The sequence below is a fragment of the Papio anubis genome, chromosome 9 (genome assembly GCF_008728515.1).
Source record: "Papio anubis isolate 15944 chromosome 9, Panubis1.0, whole genome shotgun sequence".
Lineage (NCBI taxonomy): Eukaryota > Metazoa > Chordata > Mammalia > Primates > Cercopithecidae > Papio > Papio anubis.
Window position 1 is genome coordinate 103,696,571 of NC_044984.1, and position 17,988 is coordinate 103,714,558.

The 17,988-nt window shown below is 44.0% G+C and overlaps 1 protein-coding gene and 1 long non-coding RNA gene across 5 annotated transcripts in view; one reads left to right on the forward strand and one right to left on the reverse strand.

Moving 5' to 3' along the window:
* The window catches only part of MYO1H (myosin IH), a 58,144-nt gene that overhangs the window by 19,991 nt on the left and 20,165 nt on the right, over window positions 1-17,988 (forward strand). For all 4 annotated transcript variants that reach the window (XM_021922888.2, XM_031650733.1, XM_009181670.4 and 1 more), the window contains 9 exons: window positions 650-769; window positions 2,344-2,411; window positions 2,747-2,852; window positions 3,479-3,559; window positions 4,675-4,766; window positions 7,716-7,810; window positions 12,435-12,481; window positions 15,424-15,504; window positions 16,597-16,702. In XM_021922888.2, coding sequence (XP_021778580.2) covers window positions 650-769; window positions 2,344-2,411; window positions 2,747-2,852; window positions 3,479-3,559; window positions 4,675-4,766; window positions 7,716-7,810; window positions 12,435-12,481; window positions 15,424-15,504; window positions 16,597-16,702 — 796 coding nt within the window. The remainder of the gene's footprint in view (window positions 1-649; window positions 770-2,343; window positions 2,412-2,746; window positions 2,853-3,478; window positions 3,560-4,674; window positions 4,767-7,715; window positions 7,811-12,434; window positions 12,482-15,423; window positions 15,505-16,596; window positions 16,703-17,988) is intronic.
* On the reverse strand, window positions 1,229-5,020 carry LOC103876054. The gene is made up of 3 exons (XR_635118.3): window positions 4,281-5,020; window positions 1,970-2,215; window positions 1,229-1,350 (listed from the first exon to the last, which is right to left on the reverse strand). It is a non-coding gene; the product is annotated as an uncharacterized LOC103876054 (long non-coding RNA).

Genomic DNA, 17,988 nt, shown 5'->3' on the forward strand with positions numbered 1-17,988 from the left:
TAGCATCCTCCCAGCATGTATGCTTTGCCAGTCATCATTAAACACTAGTTCAAGACTGTGTGTGGTGGCTTATACCTGTAATCACTTTGGGAGGCTGCAGTGGGAGGATTGCTTGAGCCCAGGAATTTGAGATCAGCCTGGGCAACATGGCTAGACCTCATTTCTACAAAAAAAAAAAAAAATCGGGGCATGGTGGTGGACACCTGTAGTCCCAGCTACTGCATTCCAGACTGGGCAACAGAGAGAGATCCTGTCCCTTTATTTATTTGTTGTTGTTGTTGTTGTTGTTGTTAAGAAAAAAAGACCTGTAATCCCAGCACTTTGGGAGGCCAAGGCAGGCGGATCACAAGGTCAGGAGATCGAGACCATCCTGGCTAATACAGTGAAACCCCGTCTCTACTACAAATACAAAAAATTAGCTGGGAGAGGTGGTGGGCGCCTGTAGTCCCAGCTACTCGGGAGGCTGAGGCGGGAGAATGGCGTGAACCCGGGAGGTAGAGCTTGCAGTGAGCCGAGATCGCACCACTGCACTCCAGCCTGGGCGACAGAGTCAGACTCCATCTCAAAAAAAAAAAAAAAAAGACTTCTTTGAACACTCTGGGGGCTTCTTTATTCCACCTATAATGATACACCTTGTCATTCTTTTCAGGTGATCTGCCCATTGACACTAGAACTCTCTGTCTACGCTAGAGATGCAATGGCGAAAGCTGTTTATGGACGAACGTTTACTTGGCTGGTCAACAAAATCAATTCCTCCTTAGTTAACAAGGTTGGTCAATGCATTTTGGGTACCTTGCTCTTGCTAACATGGTGATGTTTTATAATCATCATCATTTCTTTAAAGAATTTGGGAGGGAGAATGAACTGTGGACGCCTCATAGGCAGGGCTGGTGTCTTTCCCTAATCACATTTCCAGTGTCTCGCATACAGTATGAATGCATGCCGAATGACTTACACAGTGTGTCCCAAAGTGTGCTATGCATAGCGCCTGTGGTATGCCAGATAGCTTCAGGTGTACACAGAAAGTTTTTATTTTTAATTTTTATTTTTAGAGACAAGATCTTGCTCTGTCATTCAGGCTGGAGTGCAGTGGTGCAATTGCAACCTCCAGCTCCTGGGCTCAAGCAATCCTCCTGCCTCAGCCTCCCAAATAGCTGGAACTACAGTTGCATGCCACCATGCCCGGATAAGTTTTAAAATGTTTTTCGTAGAGATGAGGTCTTGGTGTGTTGTCCAGGCTGGTTTCAAACACCCATGCTCAAGCCATCTTCCCACTGCTGCCTTCCAAAGTGCTCGGATTGCAGGCATGAACCACCGCAAATCTTCACATTTCAACAGCAATATATTCACCTGACATTTAAAAATTTCAACAGAAGCGTATTTTAACATATTTGAGAAAAAATATAGCTCTTCAAACTCACACTTCAGTCACATTTCCTTTTCAAGTGGAATTAAATATAAAAGGGATTTAATCCACGCTAAAAATTAAGGAAATGATAAATGGATGGGGAGGGGATATGTGGATGTGACAAAATTCATGGAGGTAGGACACAAAAGATGATTTTGGAAGAAGCGACTTAGGGCACTCATACAGAGTATTTAATTGTGTCCCTTTAAAACTAAATAAATACATTATCTTTTTTTTTTTTTTTTTGAGACAGAGTCCCACTTCGTCGTCCAGGCTGGAGTGTAGTGGCACAATCTTGGCTCACTGCAACCTCCACATCTGGGGTACAAGTGATTCTTGTGCCTCAGCCTCCTGAGTAGCTGGGATTACAGGTGCACACCACCATGCCCGGCTAATTTTTGTAATTTTTTAGTAGAGATGGAATTTCACCATGTTGGCCAGACTGGTCTCAAACTCCTGGCCACAAGTGATCTGCCTGCCTCAGCCTCCCAAAGTGCTGGGATTGCAGGCGTGAGCCACCACACCCAGCCTGAAATAAATACATTATCTTTGAATACTCACCGTGGCCTGAGGGTACTTAGTCCTCTTACTTGGATAGGCATCTTCTTATCTGTCTAGGTCCTTTTCTCCTTCTTATTTTTTTTTTTTTTTGGATTGTACATGGGCTTGGGAGGCTGAGGAGAGCTGAAGCAAAGAAGTGAATCAGAAGGGGAAGGTCTCACTCCACAGGTGATGGCTATGGAAGCCGCAGTGGGATCTCAGCAGGCAGGAGCAGCAGGCTGGGGAAATTACTTCCACCCAAAGGTTCTGTATTGTTGGAGAAAGAGGAGACATGAGCTTTAGCGCCAAGTCCCAGTTTGGGGGAGCAGCAACAGAGTTTTGAGTAGCACAAAGGAAAAGACCTAAGTATGAATGGAGTGTATTATTTTGACCAGGATTTCACCAGGAAAACTGTAATTGGATTACTGGACATCTACGGGTTTGAAGTCTTTGACAAGAATGGGTACGTTTTGTCATTACCTCCCTACCTGTCTTTTGCCCTTTTTTAAGGTTTCAGTCGAGATTTAAATCATTCGCTAATGTTACTAGATTGATTTTCCTGTCCCCAGAAAATCTCTAGATTTACATAGTTTCTAATTTACAGACCATCCTAGATGTCAACTAACCGTAAAAATGCAAATATATTCTCACTTGACTCTTCTGATTTATTTAGTAAAATATTTTATTAATAAGGACTTTGTTTTTTCTTTATTAAAAAGCATCCCTAAAAAGAATATAATTTTTAAAAAATTGTTCTCTTCATGTAACTTTAGTTATTTAAATCTTTTGTATCTTTAGTTTTGAACAGTTCTGTATAAATTACTGCAATGAGAAACTCCAGCAACTGTTAATTGAGAGGACTCTAAAAGCAGAACAGGCAGAATATGAAATGGAAGGCATAGAGGTAAACATTTTGATGTTTTCTCCTCATCTGATTTCTTAATCTAGCTAAAGATTTTTTAAATTATTATTATTATTATTATTATTATTATTATTATTTTTAAGACAAGGTCTTACTCTGTCACCCAGGCTGGAGTACAGTGGCACAATCATGGCTTGTTGCAACCTCCACCTCCTGAGCTCAAGTGATCCTCCTGCCTCAGCCTTCTAAGTAGCTGGGACCACAGGCACATGCCACCATGCCTGGCTAATTATTTTATTTTTTGTAGAGACAGGGTCTCTCTATGTTGCCCAGGCTGGTCTCGAACTCCTGGACTCAAGTGATCTTCCTGCCTCGACCTCCCAAAGTACTGGGATTACAGGTGTGAGCCACTGTGCCCAACCACTGAAGACATTTAATTGAAATATTATTTCATTGGAGATTTTCCTAATTAGTACTGAGGATTAATTTTTAGCCCTTCTCTGCTTATTTCCTGAGAAATTATTTTGATATTCAGAAAATATAATTTGTTTAAGGTTGAATATAAAAACTAGATTTTGAAAAAAGATGTCTTAGAAAACCAATTTAAAACCAACTTTTACGTTCATCTAAATATTTCTTGAAGAATTAATTTCTCTTTGTCATTTTAGTGGGAGCCAATTAAATATTTCAACAACAAGATCATCTGTGATTTGGTAGAAGAGCGACATAAAGGAATCATATCCATTCTGGTGAGAAAAATTAATGTTGCATTACAGCCTATTCACCCGGCATTTACAACTCTTGGAAGAACTTTTTCCCAGGCTTAAAAAGGGTTGAGCCGGGCCGGGTGCGGTGGCTCACGCCTGTAATCGCAACACTTTGGGAGGCCGAGGCAGGTGGATCACCTGAGGTTAGGAGTTAGAGAGCAGCCTGACTAATATGGTGAAACCCTGTCTCTACTAAAAATACAAAAATTAGCCGGGCATGGTGGCTTACACCTGTAGTCCCAGCTACTTGGGAGGCTGAAACAGGAGAATTGCTTGAACCCGGGAAGCAGAGGTTGCAGTGAGCCGAGATCACACCACTGTACTCCAGCCTGGGCGACAGAGCGAGACTCCATCTCAGAAAAAAAGGTTGAGCCAGGGTGGTCTCTAACTCCTGGGCTCAAGCAATCCTCCCACATCAGCCTCCTGAGTAGCTGGAACTGCAGAGGTATACCACCACACCTGGCTAAATTTTAAATTTCTTGTAGAGAAAGGGTTTCACCATGCGGCCTAGGCTGGTCTCAAACTCCTGGGCTCAAGTCAGCCTCCCACCTTGGCCTGTCAAAATGCCGGGATTATAGATGTGAACCGCTTCACTCAACCACACCTGTAATTTTTAAGATGCCAACTAAATGGTATCATTCTTGAGGATGAAAAATAGGAAATAGAAAGATGAACTGAAGAAATATGAAAGCTTCGACTCAACTGGTTTTATACTTTCTTTCCATGAGGGCTTTTCTGCTACAAGAGTCTGTACACATGGTAATCGTGGTCAGCGATGACTGGTTTAGAGAAGATGAGGTTGGCACTAAGCTGGTCGTAGTAGCTGTGGAGTATCTTTGGGAAGACTTTGAGTCAGATGGTGGGAGAGTTGCCTTTTCATGGGATATTCAGGCCCTCTGGTTCCATGGTCCCCTTCTCAAATCTTAGAAGCCAAACACATGGATAAGCCCCTTTCTTCCCCCAGAATGTTCACCTGCACTTATATGAAATGACAGTCTTTTAGTCCAGTACTTTCTGCTCCAGCTGGTGAAAGCACTTAAACTTGGCATTGATGGAGTGTGGTGCTGTGGATTGAGGCTTCTCTTTTTCTTTTGAAGGATGAAGAATGCATTCGGCCTGGTCCTGCGACAGACTTGAGTTTCCTGGAGAAATTGGAAGAGAAAGTGGGCAAACATGCACACTTCGAAACGTACATACTCTATTTGACCAGATTTTGCATGGGGGAAGATCATTGTATCTCCATTTTTTTTAGTATTTGGATAATGTTCTTCAAGAGAACAACTACTTCATACATAAAAATATCTTTATAATATACCACTGATAGATGTGCCAGCCCTTTGTTAGTAGAAATTAAGTGAATTACAAGTTTTTGTTTGTTTGTTTGTTTGTTTTGTTTTGTTTTGTTTTGAGATGTAGTCTTAGTCTGTCACCTAGGCTGGAGTGCAGTGGCATGATCACGACTCACTGCAGCCTCAGCCTCCCAGGCTCAAGTGATCCTCCAACCTCAGCCTCCCAAGAAGCCGGGACGACAAACATACACCTCCATGCCTGGCTAATTTTTATATTTTTTGTAGAGACAGGGTTTTTTATTGTTGTTATTATTATTGTCATTATTATTATTAGAGACAGAGTCTTGCTCTGTTGCCCAGACTGAGTGTAGTAGGGCGATCTTGGCTCACTGCAACCTTCACCTCCCAGGTTCACGCAATTCTTCTGCCTCAGCCTTGCAAGTAGCTAGGACTACAGACGTGTGCTAGTAGAGATGAGGTTTCACCATGTTAGCCAGGCTGGTCTCGAACTCCTGACCTCAAGTGACCTGCCCACCTCAGTCTCCCAAAGTGCTGGGATTACAGAAGTGAGCTACCGTACCTGGCCCCAAGACCAGATGAATGCTCCTGCGTTTGTGTTTCCCCTGCTACAAGATGGGGTTATTAATATACCTACCATCCAGTTTTGTAAATGATGCCATAAATTGCCTGGGTGCAATTTCTGGCCATGATAAAGACTTAGTAAATGGTGATGGCTTTCTCAGACCTGTTGTAGAATACTGGAAGGATAAGTAAATGAAATTGCAAAGGATAAGCACATGAAATTGTATAGTGAATCAAGAATGGAAAAATAAATTGGGGTACATTCACGAATGGAATAATATATCACTGTACAATGAATAATCTGTAACTGCATGCAATGATGTAAGTTACACAAATGTGATAGAAGTCAGACACAAAAGAGTACATACTATGGCCGGGCGCTCTGGTTCATGCCTATAATCCCAGTACTTTGGGAGGCTGAGGCAGGCAGATCACCTGAGGTCAAGAGTTCAAGACCAGCCTGACCAACATGGTGAAACCCCGTCTCTACTAAAAATACAAAACTTAGTTGGGCATGGTGGCATGCACCTGTAGTTCCAGCTACTTGGGAGGCTGAGGCAGGAGAATCGCTTGAATCTGGGAAGCGGAGGTTGCAGTGAGCCGAGATTACGCCATTGCACTCCAGCCTGGGCAACAGAGCAAGACTCCGTCTCAAAGGAAAAAAAAAAGACTACATACTATATAATTCCAATGCAATGCAATGCATACAACTGGGTAAAAATTCACTTATGCTGTTACATGTCTGGTTGCAACTGGAAAGGGCTCAATGTGGGGGTTCTCAAGGACTGGTAATGAATACTCTTGTTCTTAATCTGGGTGCTGGTTATACAGGCATATTGTTTTCAAAAATTCATTGAGCTGTACACTTAGAATGTATGTGTGCTGTCAATATATGTGACAATTTCAAATAAAAGTCATTTAAAAAAAATCAAGAATCTGGCCAGGCACGGTGGCTCATGTCTGTAATCCCAGCACTTTGGGAGGCTGAGGCGGGTGGATCATCTGAGGTCAGGAGTTCAAGACCAGCCTGCCCAACATGGTGAAAAACCATCTCCACTAAAAATCCAAAAAATTAGCCAGGCATGGTGGCTCACACCTGTAATCCCAGCTACTCGGGAGGCAGAGGCAGGAGAATCGTTTGAACTCAGGAGGCAGAGGTTGCAGTGAGCCAAGATCACACCACTGCACTCCCGCCTGGGAGACAGAGCGAGACTCCATCTTCAAAAAAAAAAAAAAAAAAAAATCAAGAATCTGTAGAAACTGAAAACTGATGTTTTATGAGCATTTTAGTCTTTCAACATCATAAAAATGTAAGATATAAAATTGTTCATAGTTACATCACCTAGAAAAACAGAAGTGAATTCATTATACAAATACATGTGTTTCTGTGGCTCAGTTCTATACTTTTATTTCTCAGCATTTATGGGAAGAAAGGATCTAATTTTGTTTTTTAATTTTTTGAGATAAGGTCTCACTGTGTTGCACAGGCTGGTGTCTAGTGGTGTAAGTATACCTCACTGCAGCCTCAAATTCCTGGGCTCAAGCAATCCTCCCACCTCAGCCTCCCGAGTAGCTGGGACTACAAGGCGCATGCTACCACTCCCAGCCAATTTTTTGTATTTTTTTTTTAAAGATAGGGTCTTGCTGTATTGCCCCAGACTAATCTCAAACTCCTGCCCTTAAACGATCCTCCTGCCTCAGCCTCCCAAAGTGCTAGGATTATAGGTGTGAGCTACCACGCCTGGCCAAAGGATCTAATTTTAAAGAAATCTTGGTCTATAGCCAGAAAATAAGTAAAAAGACTTCCTGTGAGCCTCCCTGTGTGGTGACTTTCAATGTGGACCTAACTGGTTGAAGGCATCTCTCTCTTACTCTTTGCTTCAGATATTGGTGCCATTTTGTCTCAGTGAAGTAGAACGTTCAACTCATAGGCCAGGTGTGGTGGCTCACGCCTGTAATCCCAGCACTTTGGGAAGCTGAGGCAGGTGGATCACGAGGTCAGGAGTTCGAGACCAGCCTGACCAACATGGTGAAACCCCATCTCTACTAAAAATACAAAAGTTAGCCGAGTGTGGTGGCGCATGCCTGTAATCCCAGCTTCTCCAGAGGCTGAGGCAGGAGAATCACTTAAACCCAGGGGGGTGGAGGTTGCAGTGAGCCAAGATCGTGCCACTGCACTCCAGCTTGGGCAACAGAGCAAGACTCCATCTCAAAAAGAAAAAAAAGAAAAAAAGAAAGTTCAACTCATGTCTCTTTCTGTCTCGTAGCCGTAAGCTGGCTGGTCCAAAGGGCCGAAAGAGGATTGGCTGGATGGAGTTCCGCCTCCTCCACTATGCAGGAGAGGTCACATACTGCACTAAGGGTAAGTGGTTGTGGGGTACAGGTGACAGCCATGTGTGTGCCCAGCCTGGTGTCTTACAATAAACTCCGAGTCCACGGAGGAAATGGTGCACGGTCATCCCAAACATTCCCTAACCTTGCATTCAAGCCACTCGAAAAAGTCTTTCTAATTGTATTTATTATTTTTGTAAATAACCACTTTATTGAGATGCAATTCACATATCATCCATTTACCCCATTTTAAAATGTACAATTCAGTAGATTTTAGTATTAATATATTCAGAGTTGTGAAAACATTACCACCATTCATTTTGTTTTATTTTATTTTTATTTTTATTTTGAGAGAGAGTCTTGCTCTGTTGCCCAGGCTGGAGTGCAGTGGCGCAGTCTCGGCCCACTGCAACCTGTGCCTCCCAGGTTCAAGCCATTCTCCTGCCTCAGCCTCCCAAGTAACTGGGGTTACAGGCGCCCACCACCACGCCCAGCTAATTTTTTTGTTTGTTTGTTTGTTTTTGCCATGTTGGCCAGGCTGGTCTGGAACTCCTGACCTCAAGTGATCTACCCACCTTAGCCTCCCAAAGTGCTGGGATTGCAGGTATGAGCCACCATGCCTGGCCACCACCATTCATTTTAGAACATTGTATCACTCTCAAAAGAAATCCTGTAGCCATTAGCAGGCACTCTCTGTTTCCCTCTAACCCCACCCCTACAGCTCAAGGCAACCAGCTGATCCACCTTCCCTCTCTATAGATTTGACTTTTTTTTTTTTTAATTTTTTTTATAACTGGAATCATGCAACGTGTGGCCTTTCGTGTCTGGTTTCTTTCACTTAACATAATTTTTTCAGGGTTCATCCATGCTTTCATTCCTTTTATTGTCAAATAATATCCCATGATGTGGATATGCCACATTTTGTTCATGCATTCATCAATAACTCATGGTAGGCACTTGGGTTGTTTATACCTTCTAACTATTATAAATAAGGCTACCATGAATATGCTGGTATGAGTTTTAGTATGGGCATAAGTTTTCATTTTTCTTACATATATACCTAGGAATGGAATTATTAGATTAGATATGGTAACTCAGCCGGGTGCAGTGGCTCATGCCTGTAATCCCAGCACTTTGGGAGGCCAAGTGGGGGGCGAATCACCTGAGGTCAGGAGTTTGAGACCAGCCTGGTGAAGCCCCGTCTCTACTGAAAATACAAAAATTAGCCGGGCGTGGTTGTGGACACCTGTAGTCCCAGCTACTTGGGAGGCTGAGGCAGGAGAATGGCTTGAACCTGGGAGGCGGAGGTTGCAGTGAGCCGAGATCGTGCCTCTGTATTCCAGCCTGGGTGACAGAGCAAGACTTCGTCTCAAAATAAAAAATATATATGTTAACTGTATGCTTAACCTTTTGAGGAACTGCCAGGTCATTTTCTGAAGCAGCTGCACCATTTTACATTTCCACCAGCAGCATATGAGGGCTTCCAATGTCTCCACAGCCTCACCTATGCTTGTGTTATATCATTCTATATATCTGTTATGTTCCATGTGTGATGTTCTGCTCTGTTGCCCGAGCTGGAGTGCAGTGGCGCAATCTCTGCTCACTGCAAGCTCCGCCTCCTGGGTTCATGCCATTCTCCTGCCTCAGCCTCCCAAGTAGCTGGGACTACAGGCACCCACCACCACGCCCGGCTAATTTTTTGTATTTTTAGTAGAGACAGGGCTTCACCGTGTTAGCCAGGATGGTCTCCATCTCCTGGCCTCATGATCCACCCGCCTTGGCCTCCCAAAGTGCTAGGATTACAGGTGTGAGCCACCACACCCGGCCTATATGTGATGTTCTTCTAACCATATTAGTGGGTGTGAAGTAGTATTTCATTGTGCTTTTGATTTGCATTTTTCTAAAGACCTATGATATTAAACATCTTTTCATGTGCTTATTGGCTGTTTATCTTCCTTGGAGAAATGTCTATGCAGATCTTTTGCCCATGTTTGAGATTAGGTTATTTTTCATTATTGAGTTGTAAGAATTTTTTATATATCCTAGATACTAGATCCTGATCAGATATACAATTTGCAAATATTTTCTCCAATTCTATGAGTTGTCTTTTCATTTTTGTGATGGTGTCCTTTGAAGCATAGAAGTTTTTAGTTTTGATGAAGTCTAACTCTTCTTCATTTTCCTTTGTCACCTTTACTTTTGGTTTGAAATTAGTTTTACTTTTTTTTTTTTTCTTTTTTTTTGAGACAAGGTCTTGCTCTGTTACCCAGGCTAAAGTGCAGTGGCGTGATCTTGGCTCACTGCAACCTCTGCCTCCGGGGGTTCAAGCCATTCTCCTGCCTCAGCCTCCCGAGTAACTGGGATTATAGATGTCTGCCACCACGCCCAACTAATTTTTGTATTTTTAGTAGAGACAGTGTTTTGCCATGTTGGCCAGACTGGTCTCAAACTCCTGACCTCAGGTGATCTACCTGCCTCAGCCTCCCAAAGTGCTGGGATTACAGGCATGAGCCACCACACCCAACATTATTTTTACTTTTAAATCAGAGTATATTTCTAAGAATCTTTTAAAAAGTAATAACATGTACAGGTATTAGGGTTTTTTCTTTGAATGCAAAGTGACAAAAAGAAAACATTTTTAAATAGGATGAGTCTCTTTGTGCAGATAATCCCTTGATTTTTGTTTAAAGAATAAAGATAATACACATATAGAGCTGTAAACTGCTGACAGCACAGAAAAGAACAAAAGGAAAACTCAAATGCCTTTTACTCTCAGTCTCTCTTTCAGGGGGAACCACAAGAATAAACAGTTTCTTGTAACTACTTCCAGGAAAATAGAAACGTTTTCTGCATATACCTATGAATGTGAGGCTACACACACACACACACACTCACTCACTCTCCCTTGATCTCACGTTTTTCCATGTAGAAACTGTGTGGTGGTGGGGAGTTTTCCATGTGGTTGGTGCCAGGCAGATGGGGGGCATCATGGATATGGAAATCTGATTCTCTTACCATCTGCTCTGAGATTGTCTACTTCTTTGTAGCACCAGGAATTATGTCATCCTCATATTTGAGTTCTGGGATATTTCTGGTAATAATCTCATGCTATATTATTTCATTTTGGTTTTCTGTCGGGGGAGTGAAGCCAGCTTGCTTCTATGCCACCATTTTTTTTCTTAAACACTTTTGATGCATGCCTTTTTAAAATTTTTATTTAATCATTTTTCTGGAAACAGGGTTTCACTCTGTTGCCTAGACTGGAGTACAGTGCGCAATCATGGCTCACTGCAGTCTTGACTTCCTGGGCTCAGGCGATCCTCCTACCTCAGCTCCCCAAGTAGCTGGGACTACAGGCATGCACCACCACATGCAGCTAAGTTTTTTAAAAAATTGGTGTAGAGACAGGCTAGTCTCAAACTCACTATGTTGCCCAGGCTAGTCTCAAACTCCTAGGCTCAAGCAATCCTCCCACCTCAGCTTTCCAAAGTGCTGGGATTACAAGCACGAGACACGATGCTTGGCTACTCCCCCAACTTTAAAAAAAAAAAAAATCTGGTTTTGCCTTTATAATGCCATTGGCTTTCTGATGTAATTATTAACTGATTAAGTTTTAGATCGACAGATAAGCCAAGTTTTAAACCTGGAAATGACATGTCTGTCTTTGCCTGAAGATGCTCTTGGATACCACCAGCCATGGTGCTTGAGTTTGTTTTTTCTCAGTCATGGGGAATTTTCTCATCTATTTACAGAGTCCCAGTTTGCTGTCCTTGAGGTTCAGTGTCCCCTCTGTTTCTGTATATTCAGTGTACGTGTGTTTCTTTGCTATTGGACTAGGGCAAGTGTGCAATACTTAGTGTAAAGACTGTGCATATTTATATGACAGCACATCAGGGTTGAGTATAGCATTTGTGCCATGAGTTCAGTTCTGAGGACCTGGTTCTCAATGAGGGACATGTTATCCGCCCACCCACGCCCTCGCAGGGATATGTGGCAATGTCTAGCATATTAGTACATTCTCACATTGCTATGAAGAACTACCTGAGACTGGGTAATTCATAAAGAAAAGAGGTTTAATTGACTCAAAGTTCTTCAGGCTGTGCAGGAAGCATGACTGGGAGGCCTCAGGAAACTTACAATCCTGGTGGAAGGCGAAGGGGAAGCAAGCATGTCTAACATGCCTGGAGAAGGAGGAACAGAGTGAAGGGGAAGGTGCTACACACTTTTAAATGACCAGATCTCCTGAAAACTATCATGAGAACAGCGAGGGGGACATCTGCCCCCACGATCCAATCACCCCCAACCAGGCCGCTCTTCCAACACTGGGGATTGCAATTTGACTTGAGATTTGAGCGAGGGCACAGACCCAAACCATATAATCTAGAAATATATTTGGTTGTCACAACTGGGGAGAGTGTTACTGGGATCTAGTGTGAATAGAGGCCAGGGATGCTCCTCAACATCCCACAATATATGGGACAGCCCCCACCACAAAGAACGACCTAGCCCCAAATATCCATAGAGCCAAGGTTGAGAAACTATGAGCTAATCCTAAGAAATTATTTTTCAGAATTTCCCTTTGCAATGAGTTGGGATGGAATTGTATTTTTAGGCAGAGTCATTGATTCAAAAAATTTTTATTCAATGCTTTACAGGATTCTTGGAAAAAAACAATGATCTTCTTTACAGACATCTGAAAGAAGTAAGTCTGACACTTAACTGTATGTGTTTCTGATGATTTTGGAATATTACCCATGATAGTGATTTTGGTAGAATTTGCCTTCTGGATTTTTCTTTTCCATGCATGGTGTTAGAACTCTGGCATGTCATGGTCAGAACAGATATTTAAGATAATCTGTGTGGACACTTCAGTCAACAAGCCATTCAAATGTGTATGGTGCCCCGCTGGGTACCAGCTCTGGAGGCCATCAGTGAACAAGATGGAGTTCTTGTTCCCATGGGGCTTACAGTCAGGAGTTGGGGAATCGATAATAAATATATACACAAATAAGTTATCCATCAGTAAGAAGTGCTACAAAGAGAATACAGAAGGAACTGTGATTGAAGGAGACATTTTTAATTTAGGTGATTACAGAAAACACCCCTTGGAGGTCACCTTGAGCTAAAACCTGAACGCGAATGATTTTGGCCATAGAAGGTTCAGAAGGTGTTCCAGGTAGAGGGCCCAGCATGTGCAAAGGTCCTATGGTCTGGACGAGGGGAAATGTTAGGACAGGGGGCTGAGAGCTTGGCACGGGCAGGTCCACAGCGAAGTAGAGATTTCATTCTGGTGTCATGAGAATATACTGGGGTGACATGATCTGAGGACGAGGAAGCTGAGACCCAGACAGGTCACAACTTGCACAAGGTCACATCATGAGGTGGGGGCTGGGGATGGTATTAACCCCCAGGGCTGCCGATGGAATTCCCAATCTCTTTGCCTTTCCATGTATCTCATCAATCTAAGAAGTGTTGCTGCTGCTGCTGCTGCTGTTGCTGTTGTTTTTGAGACAGTCTCGCTCTGTCACCCAGGCTGGAGTGCAGTGGCGCCATCATAGCCTACTGCAGCCTCAACCTCTGGGGCTCAAGTGATCCTCCTGCCTCAGTCTGGGTAGCTGGGACTTCAGACACACACCACCACACCCAACTGATTCTTTTGTTTGTAGAGACAGGATCTTGCTGTTGCCTAGGCTGGTCTCAAACTCCTGGCCTCAAGTGATCCTCCCACCTCACTCTCCCAAAGTGCTGGGATTGCAGGCTTGAGCCACCATGCCATGCCTAAAACCTTGAGTTTTTAAGGGCCTTATTTTGTATTAAAATAGTTAACTATTTTGTACAACATTAGCTTTTATTAGCTTGGTTTATAAAAAGCTTAACCCTAAAGGTAACATTTTCGGAGTGAGCAAGTGAATAGTCACCGCAGGAGTGTTTTTTCTGCCTTCCTGAACTTTCTCTACCACTTGTGGGACTGCTTGTCTCAACCTTTTAGGACTCAGGATAGACGAGCAACTCCTAACTTTGGATTCACCAGACAGTCGCTCTCTGGGTCTGAGTCCCAGCCCAGCCCCTTCCCTGCTGGGGACCACGTGGCAGGTTTCCCCATCGGCGAAGTGGGTCTGCTACTCTCTGCCTCATGCAGAGGAGAACACGGGAGTGGAAGTGTCCGGATGACAAATGAGAAACAGCATTTTTCTAATGGCTTCCCCTCTGGGGTCATGGCCATTAGCTTCACAAACCAATCCACAGAGAGGGCATCACACAGGAAAAAATTCTCTGAATCTCTCCCCCCACCAGGGCTGAAGCTCCCTGAACTTTTTGACTTCAGGAGGGAACACTTCTAATTTGTTTCTGTACTAGTTGCAGGTTTCTGTTCCATATCACCATAGGTTTAGAACTGCAATGGGTTAAACAACAACAAAATTCAATTATAAAAACTGGGGGGCCAGGATGTGTGTACGTGTATCTCCTTTTATCTTTTTCTTTCTCTTTGCACAATAATAGCACACTGTGTAGTTCTGCATCTTGCTTTTCCTGCTGTCTCGTCGGGTGTTTTCTTGCTGCTGCTTTTTGAGGTCTTGTTCTGTCATGGGCGCAAGGTGCAGTGGCATGCATCTCCATCTTTGATTCGCCTACGGTTCGCGTTTCCTCCTGCCTCAGCCTCCCGAGTGGCTTCAGGTTCGGTGCCATTACCATGACTATTTTTGCCATTTTTCCCAGTAGGGCGGTTTCACTGTTGTTCTTGGATGGGTGTAGTCTCCTGACCCTCTTGATCTTCAGCAAACTCCCAAAGTGCTGGGATTACAGGCTTGAGCAACTACCACCACGCCTATTTATTTTTTCTTTTGGGGCCGGGTTCTCGGGTCATGTGATCAGGCTAGATTCTGATGGCATGATCACAGTTCACTGTAACCGCGACTTTTGAACTCAAGTGATCCTCCCTCAAGCCTCCTGAGTAACTAGGACCATAGGTATTTTTAAATGCCTTCAACTAACTGTTGTTGTTTTTTGGTAGAGATGAGGTTTTGTTATGTTGCCCAGGCTGGTCTCAAACTCCTGGGTTTAAGCCATCTTCCTGTCTCGGCCTTCCCAAGTACTGGGATTATAAGCCTGAGTCCCATCATTCCTGGCCTGGGATCTTTTTTTTTTCTGAGACGGAGTTTTGCTAACTCTTGTTGCCCAGGCTGGAGTGCAGTGGCACAATCTCAGCTCACTGCAATCTCCACCTCCTGGATTCAAGCGATTCTCCTGCCTCAGCCTCCCGAGTAGCTGGGATTACAAGCATGTGCCACCACACCTGGCTAATTTTGTATTTTTAGTAAAGATGGGGTTTCTCCATGTTGGTCAGGCTGGTCTCGAACGCCTCATTCTTAAAGAGCCAGTTTATTCTGAAGCAGCTGCACGGAACCAGGGACAATGTCTGAGAAAAAACAGCCTCAGTAAGTAGGCAAAGCAGTGGATGTAGAATGTGAACAAGGATTTCCATATTTGACTGTGTTGTTCCCCTTTCTTTACATTAGGAACCTCTGAAAGCATTCAACAAGCAGATGGCTCTGTTGCTTTGTGCACACTTCTATGAGCCGTCCTGACGGCCCTGTAGCGATTTCTGAAACAGCGAACGTGGTGCTCATTTCTCTTCACTTACAGGTGCTGTGCAAGTCCAAGAATGTTATCCTGAGGGAATGCTTCCTGCGGGCTGAGTTAGAAAACCGGAGGAGGCCCCCAACAGTGAGTGGGATAAATGTCCATGCAAAATTGGAAAGGGAACAAAAATTCCTCAGAGGGTGAGATGACCGCCAGCTACCTATGCTTTTTAACCACTTTCCCCTTTTCTGGAAGTATATTACTCTCTAACAGATTCTACTAAATATATGCACCTGTAATCCCAGCACTTTGGGAGGCCGAGGTGGGAGGATCGCTTGAGGCCAGGAGTTCAAGATCAGACTGGGCAACATAATGAGACCCTGTCTCTACAAAAAAATCAAGATAAAAATCAGTGAGACAAAACTTGGGTGCATTAAAAACATAAAAGAAAGAAAGAAAAAATCAATTAGCCAGGTGCAGTGGTGTGCATCTATAGTCTCAGCTACTTTGGGAGGCTGAGGCAGGAGGATCGCTTGAACCCAGGAGTCCGAAGTTACAATGAGCCATGATTATGCACTCCAGATTAGGTGACAGAGCAAGACCCTGTCTCTTAAAAAATCACTTGGAACGTGGCTTATATACATTAGCTTGGAACATGATATTCATGTTCCAAGTTTAGTCCCAGTTTGTTCGTTTGCAGACATTCATTGAGCAGCACCTACTACGTATATGTGGCAGGCACTGTGCCAGGCACAGGGGTTTAGCAATAACAAGCCAGATGAGGTCCCTGCCCTCAATGGGCTTACAATCTAGTGGGAGAGGATATAGGAAAATACCATCAAATAAAGAAGTTATAATAATGCCAGCATCATGAAGGACACATGTCAACAAAGAAACACAAAGGAAAGTGGCAGAGGGTGGCAGAGAATGACAGGCCTGGGGCAGCACTGGTTTCTGCTGGGCACTCACCACATCTTTGCTGAGCAAGTGAGGCATCCTAGACAGATGCTTGTCCAGCTTTCACATGACCAGACCAAGCTTGGGCTTCTCAGGTGAGGACATCCAAAACCACCTCTTAATGGGCCAAATGGCCACTAGGAAGACAATCTGTCAATAGTTCAGCTCTATAGGGTTGACACCTTGAGCCCTGGCCAGTCTTCTCTGTATTCATTGGAAGCAGCAGTATCTCCCTGGCTCATTCTCTCTCTCTCTCTCTCTCTCTCTCTCTCTCTGCAGGTGGGGACTCAGTTTAAAAACAGTCTGAGCAGCCTTCTAGAAATCCTCATCTCTAAGGAGCCCTCCTATATCCGTTGCATCAAGCCCAATGACAGGAAAGAACCCAGTGAGTTGTGAATCATTATGAACTGGGCTCAGGAAAGGAGGCCGTAAGGCAAAGCAAGGTGGCAGTGGGTTGGGATCCTAAACACCACCACAGGCTCACCTGATGTCCTCTGGATGTGAATCATTTTCCTTTCTAAATAATAGAAGATGGCCAGGTATTACATGCTTATGCCTGTAATCCCAGCACTTTGGGAGGTTGAGGCAGGCAGATTACTTGAGCCCAGGAATTAGAGACCAGCTTGGGCAACATGGCAAAACCCCGTCTCTACAAAAAATGCAAAAATTAGCCAGGCATGGTGGCATGTCTCTACTAAAAATACAAAAACTAGCTGGGTGTAGTGGCACGTGCCTGTAGTCCCATCTACTCGGGAGGCTGAGGTGGGAGGATCAATTAAGCCCAGGAGTTCAAGGCTGCAGTGAGCCATGATTGTGCCACTGCACTCCAGTGTGGGTGACAGAGTGAGACCCTATCTCAAAAAATAATAATAGAAAGTAAATGAATTCCTTTGGTGGTTCAGAGTGAGTGTTGCTCAGAGCTTGGTCATTTTCAGGAGCAACAAAGCTGAGTCAGGCAGGTGTCAGAGGTGAGGGGAGTCAACGTTGGTCTTTTCCAGTCAGGGAACAGTCTTCCAAAATGATCCATGACTCAGGTAGTTTCTAAGCTCTTGCCATGGTCTATAATGTAGTCGTTAGGAACCATTATAATGAATGATAATGAATCATCAGAGGCTCACAGAGGCCAGGCAGGAAAAGCAAATGAGTGAAGCAGACAGGTTGTAAGGCAATAGGGAGTAGAGGGGACTGTGGCAAACTGGAGAAGGCACATTCTGTCTAAAGGGGTAGCAGCACTACTCCTCTCCTGCCAGCTATTGCCATGTGGGACTCTGGGCCCAGGATAGCCAGATCTCAGGACTTTTCAAAGGAACCAGAAATTTAATTTTTTCCTGTAAAATTCCCCCATTTAAAAAAACACAATTGGGCTGGGCATAGTGGCTCATGCTTGTAATCCCAGCATTTTGGGAGGCTGAGGCAGGTGGATCACCTAAGGTCAAGAGTTCGAGACCAACCTGGACAACATGGTGAAACCCCGTCTCTACTAAAACTACAAAAATTAGCCAGGCATGGTTGGCGGGCACCTGAAATCCCTACAACTCGGGAGGCTGAGGCAGGAGAATCACTTAAACCCAGGAGGCAGAGGTTGCAGTAAGCTGAGATTGTGCCACTGCACTCCAGCCTGGGCAACAAGAGTGAAACCCCGTCTCAAAAATAAATAAATAAATAAATAAA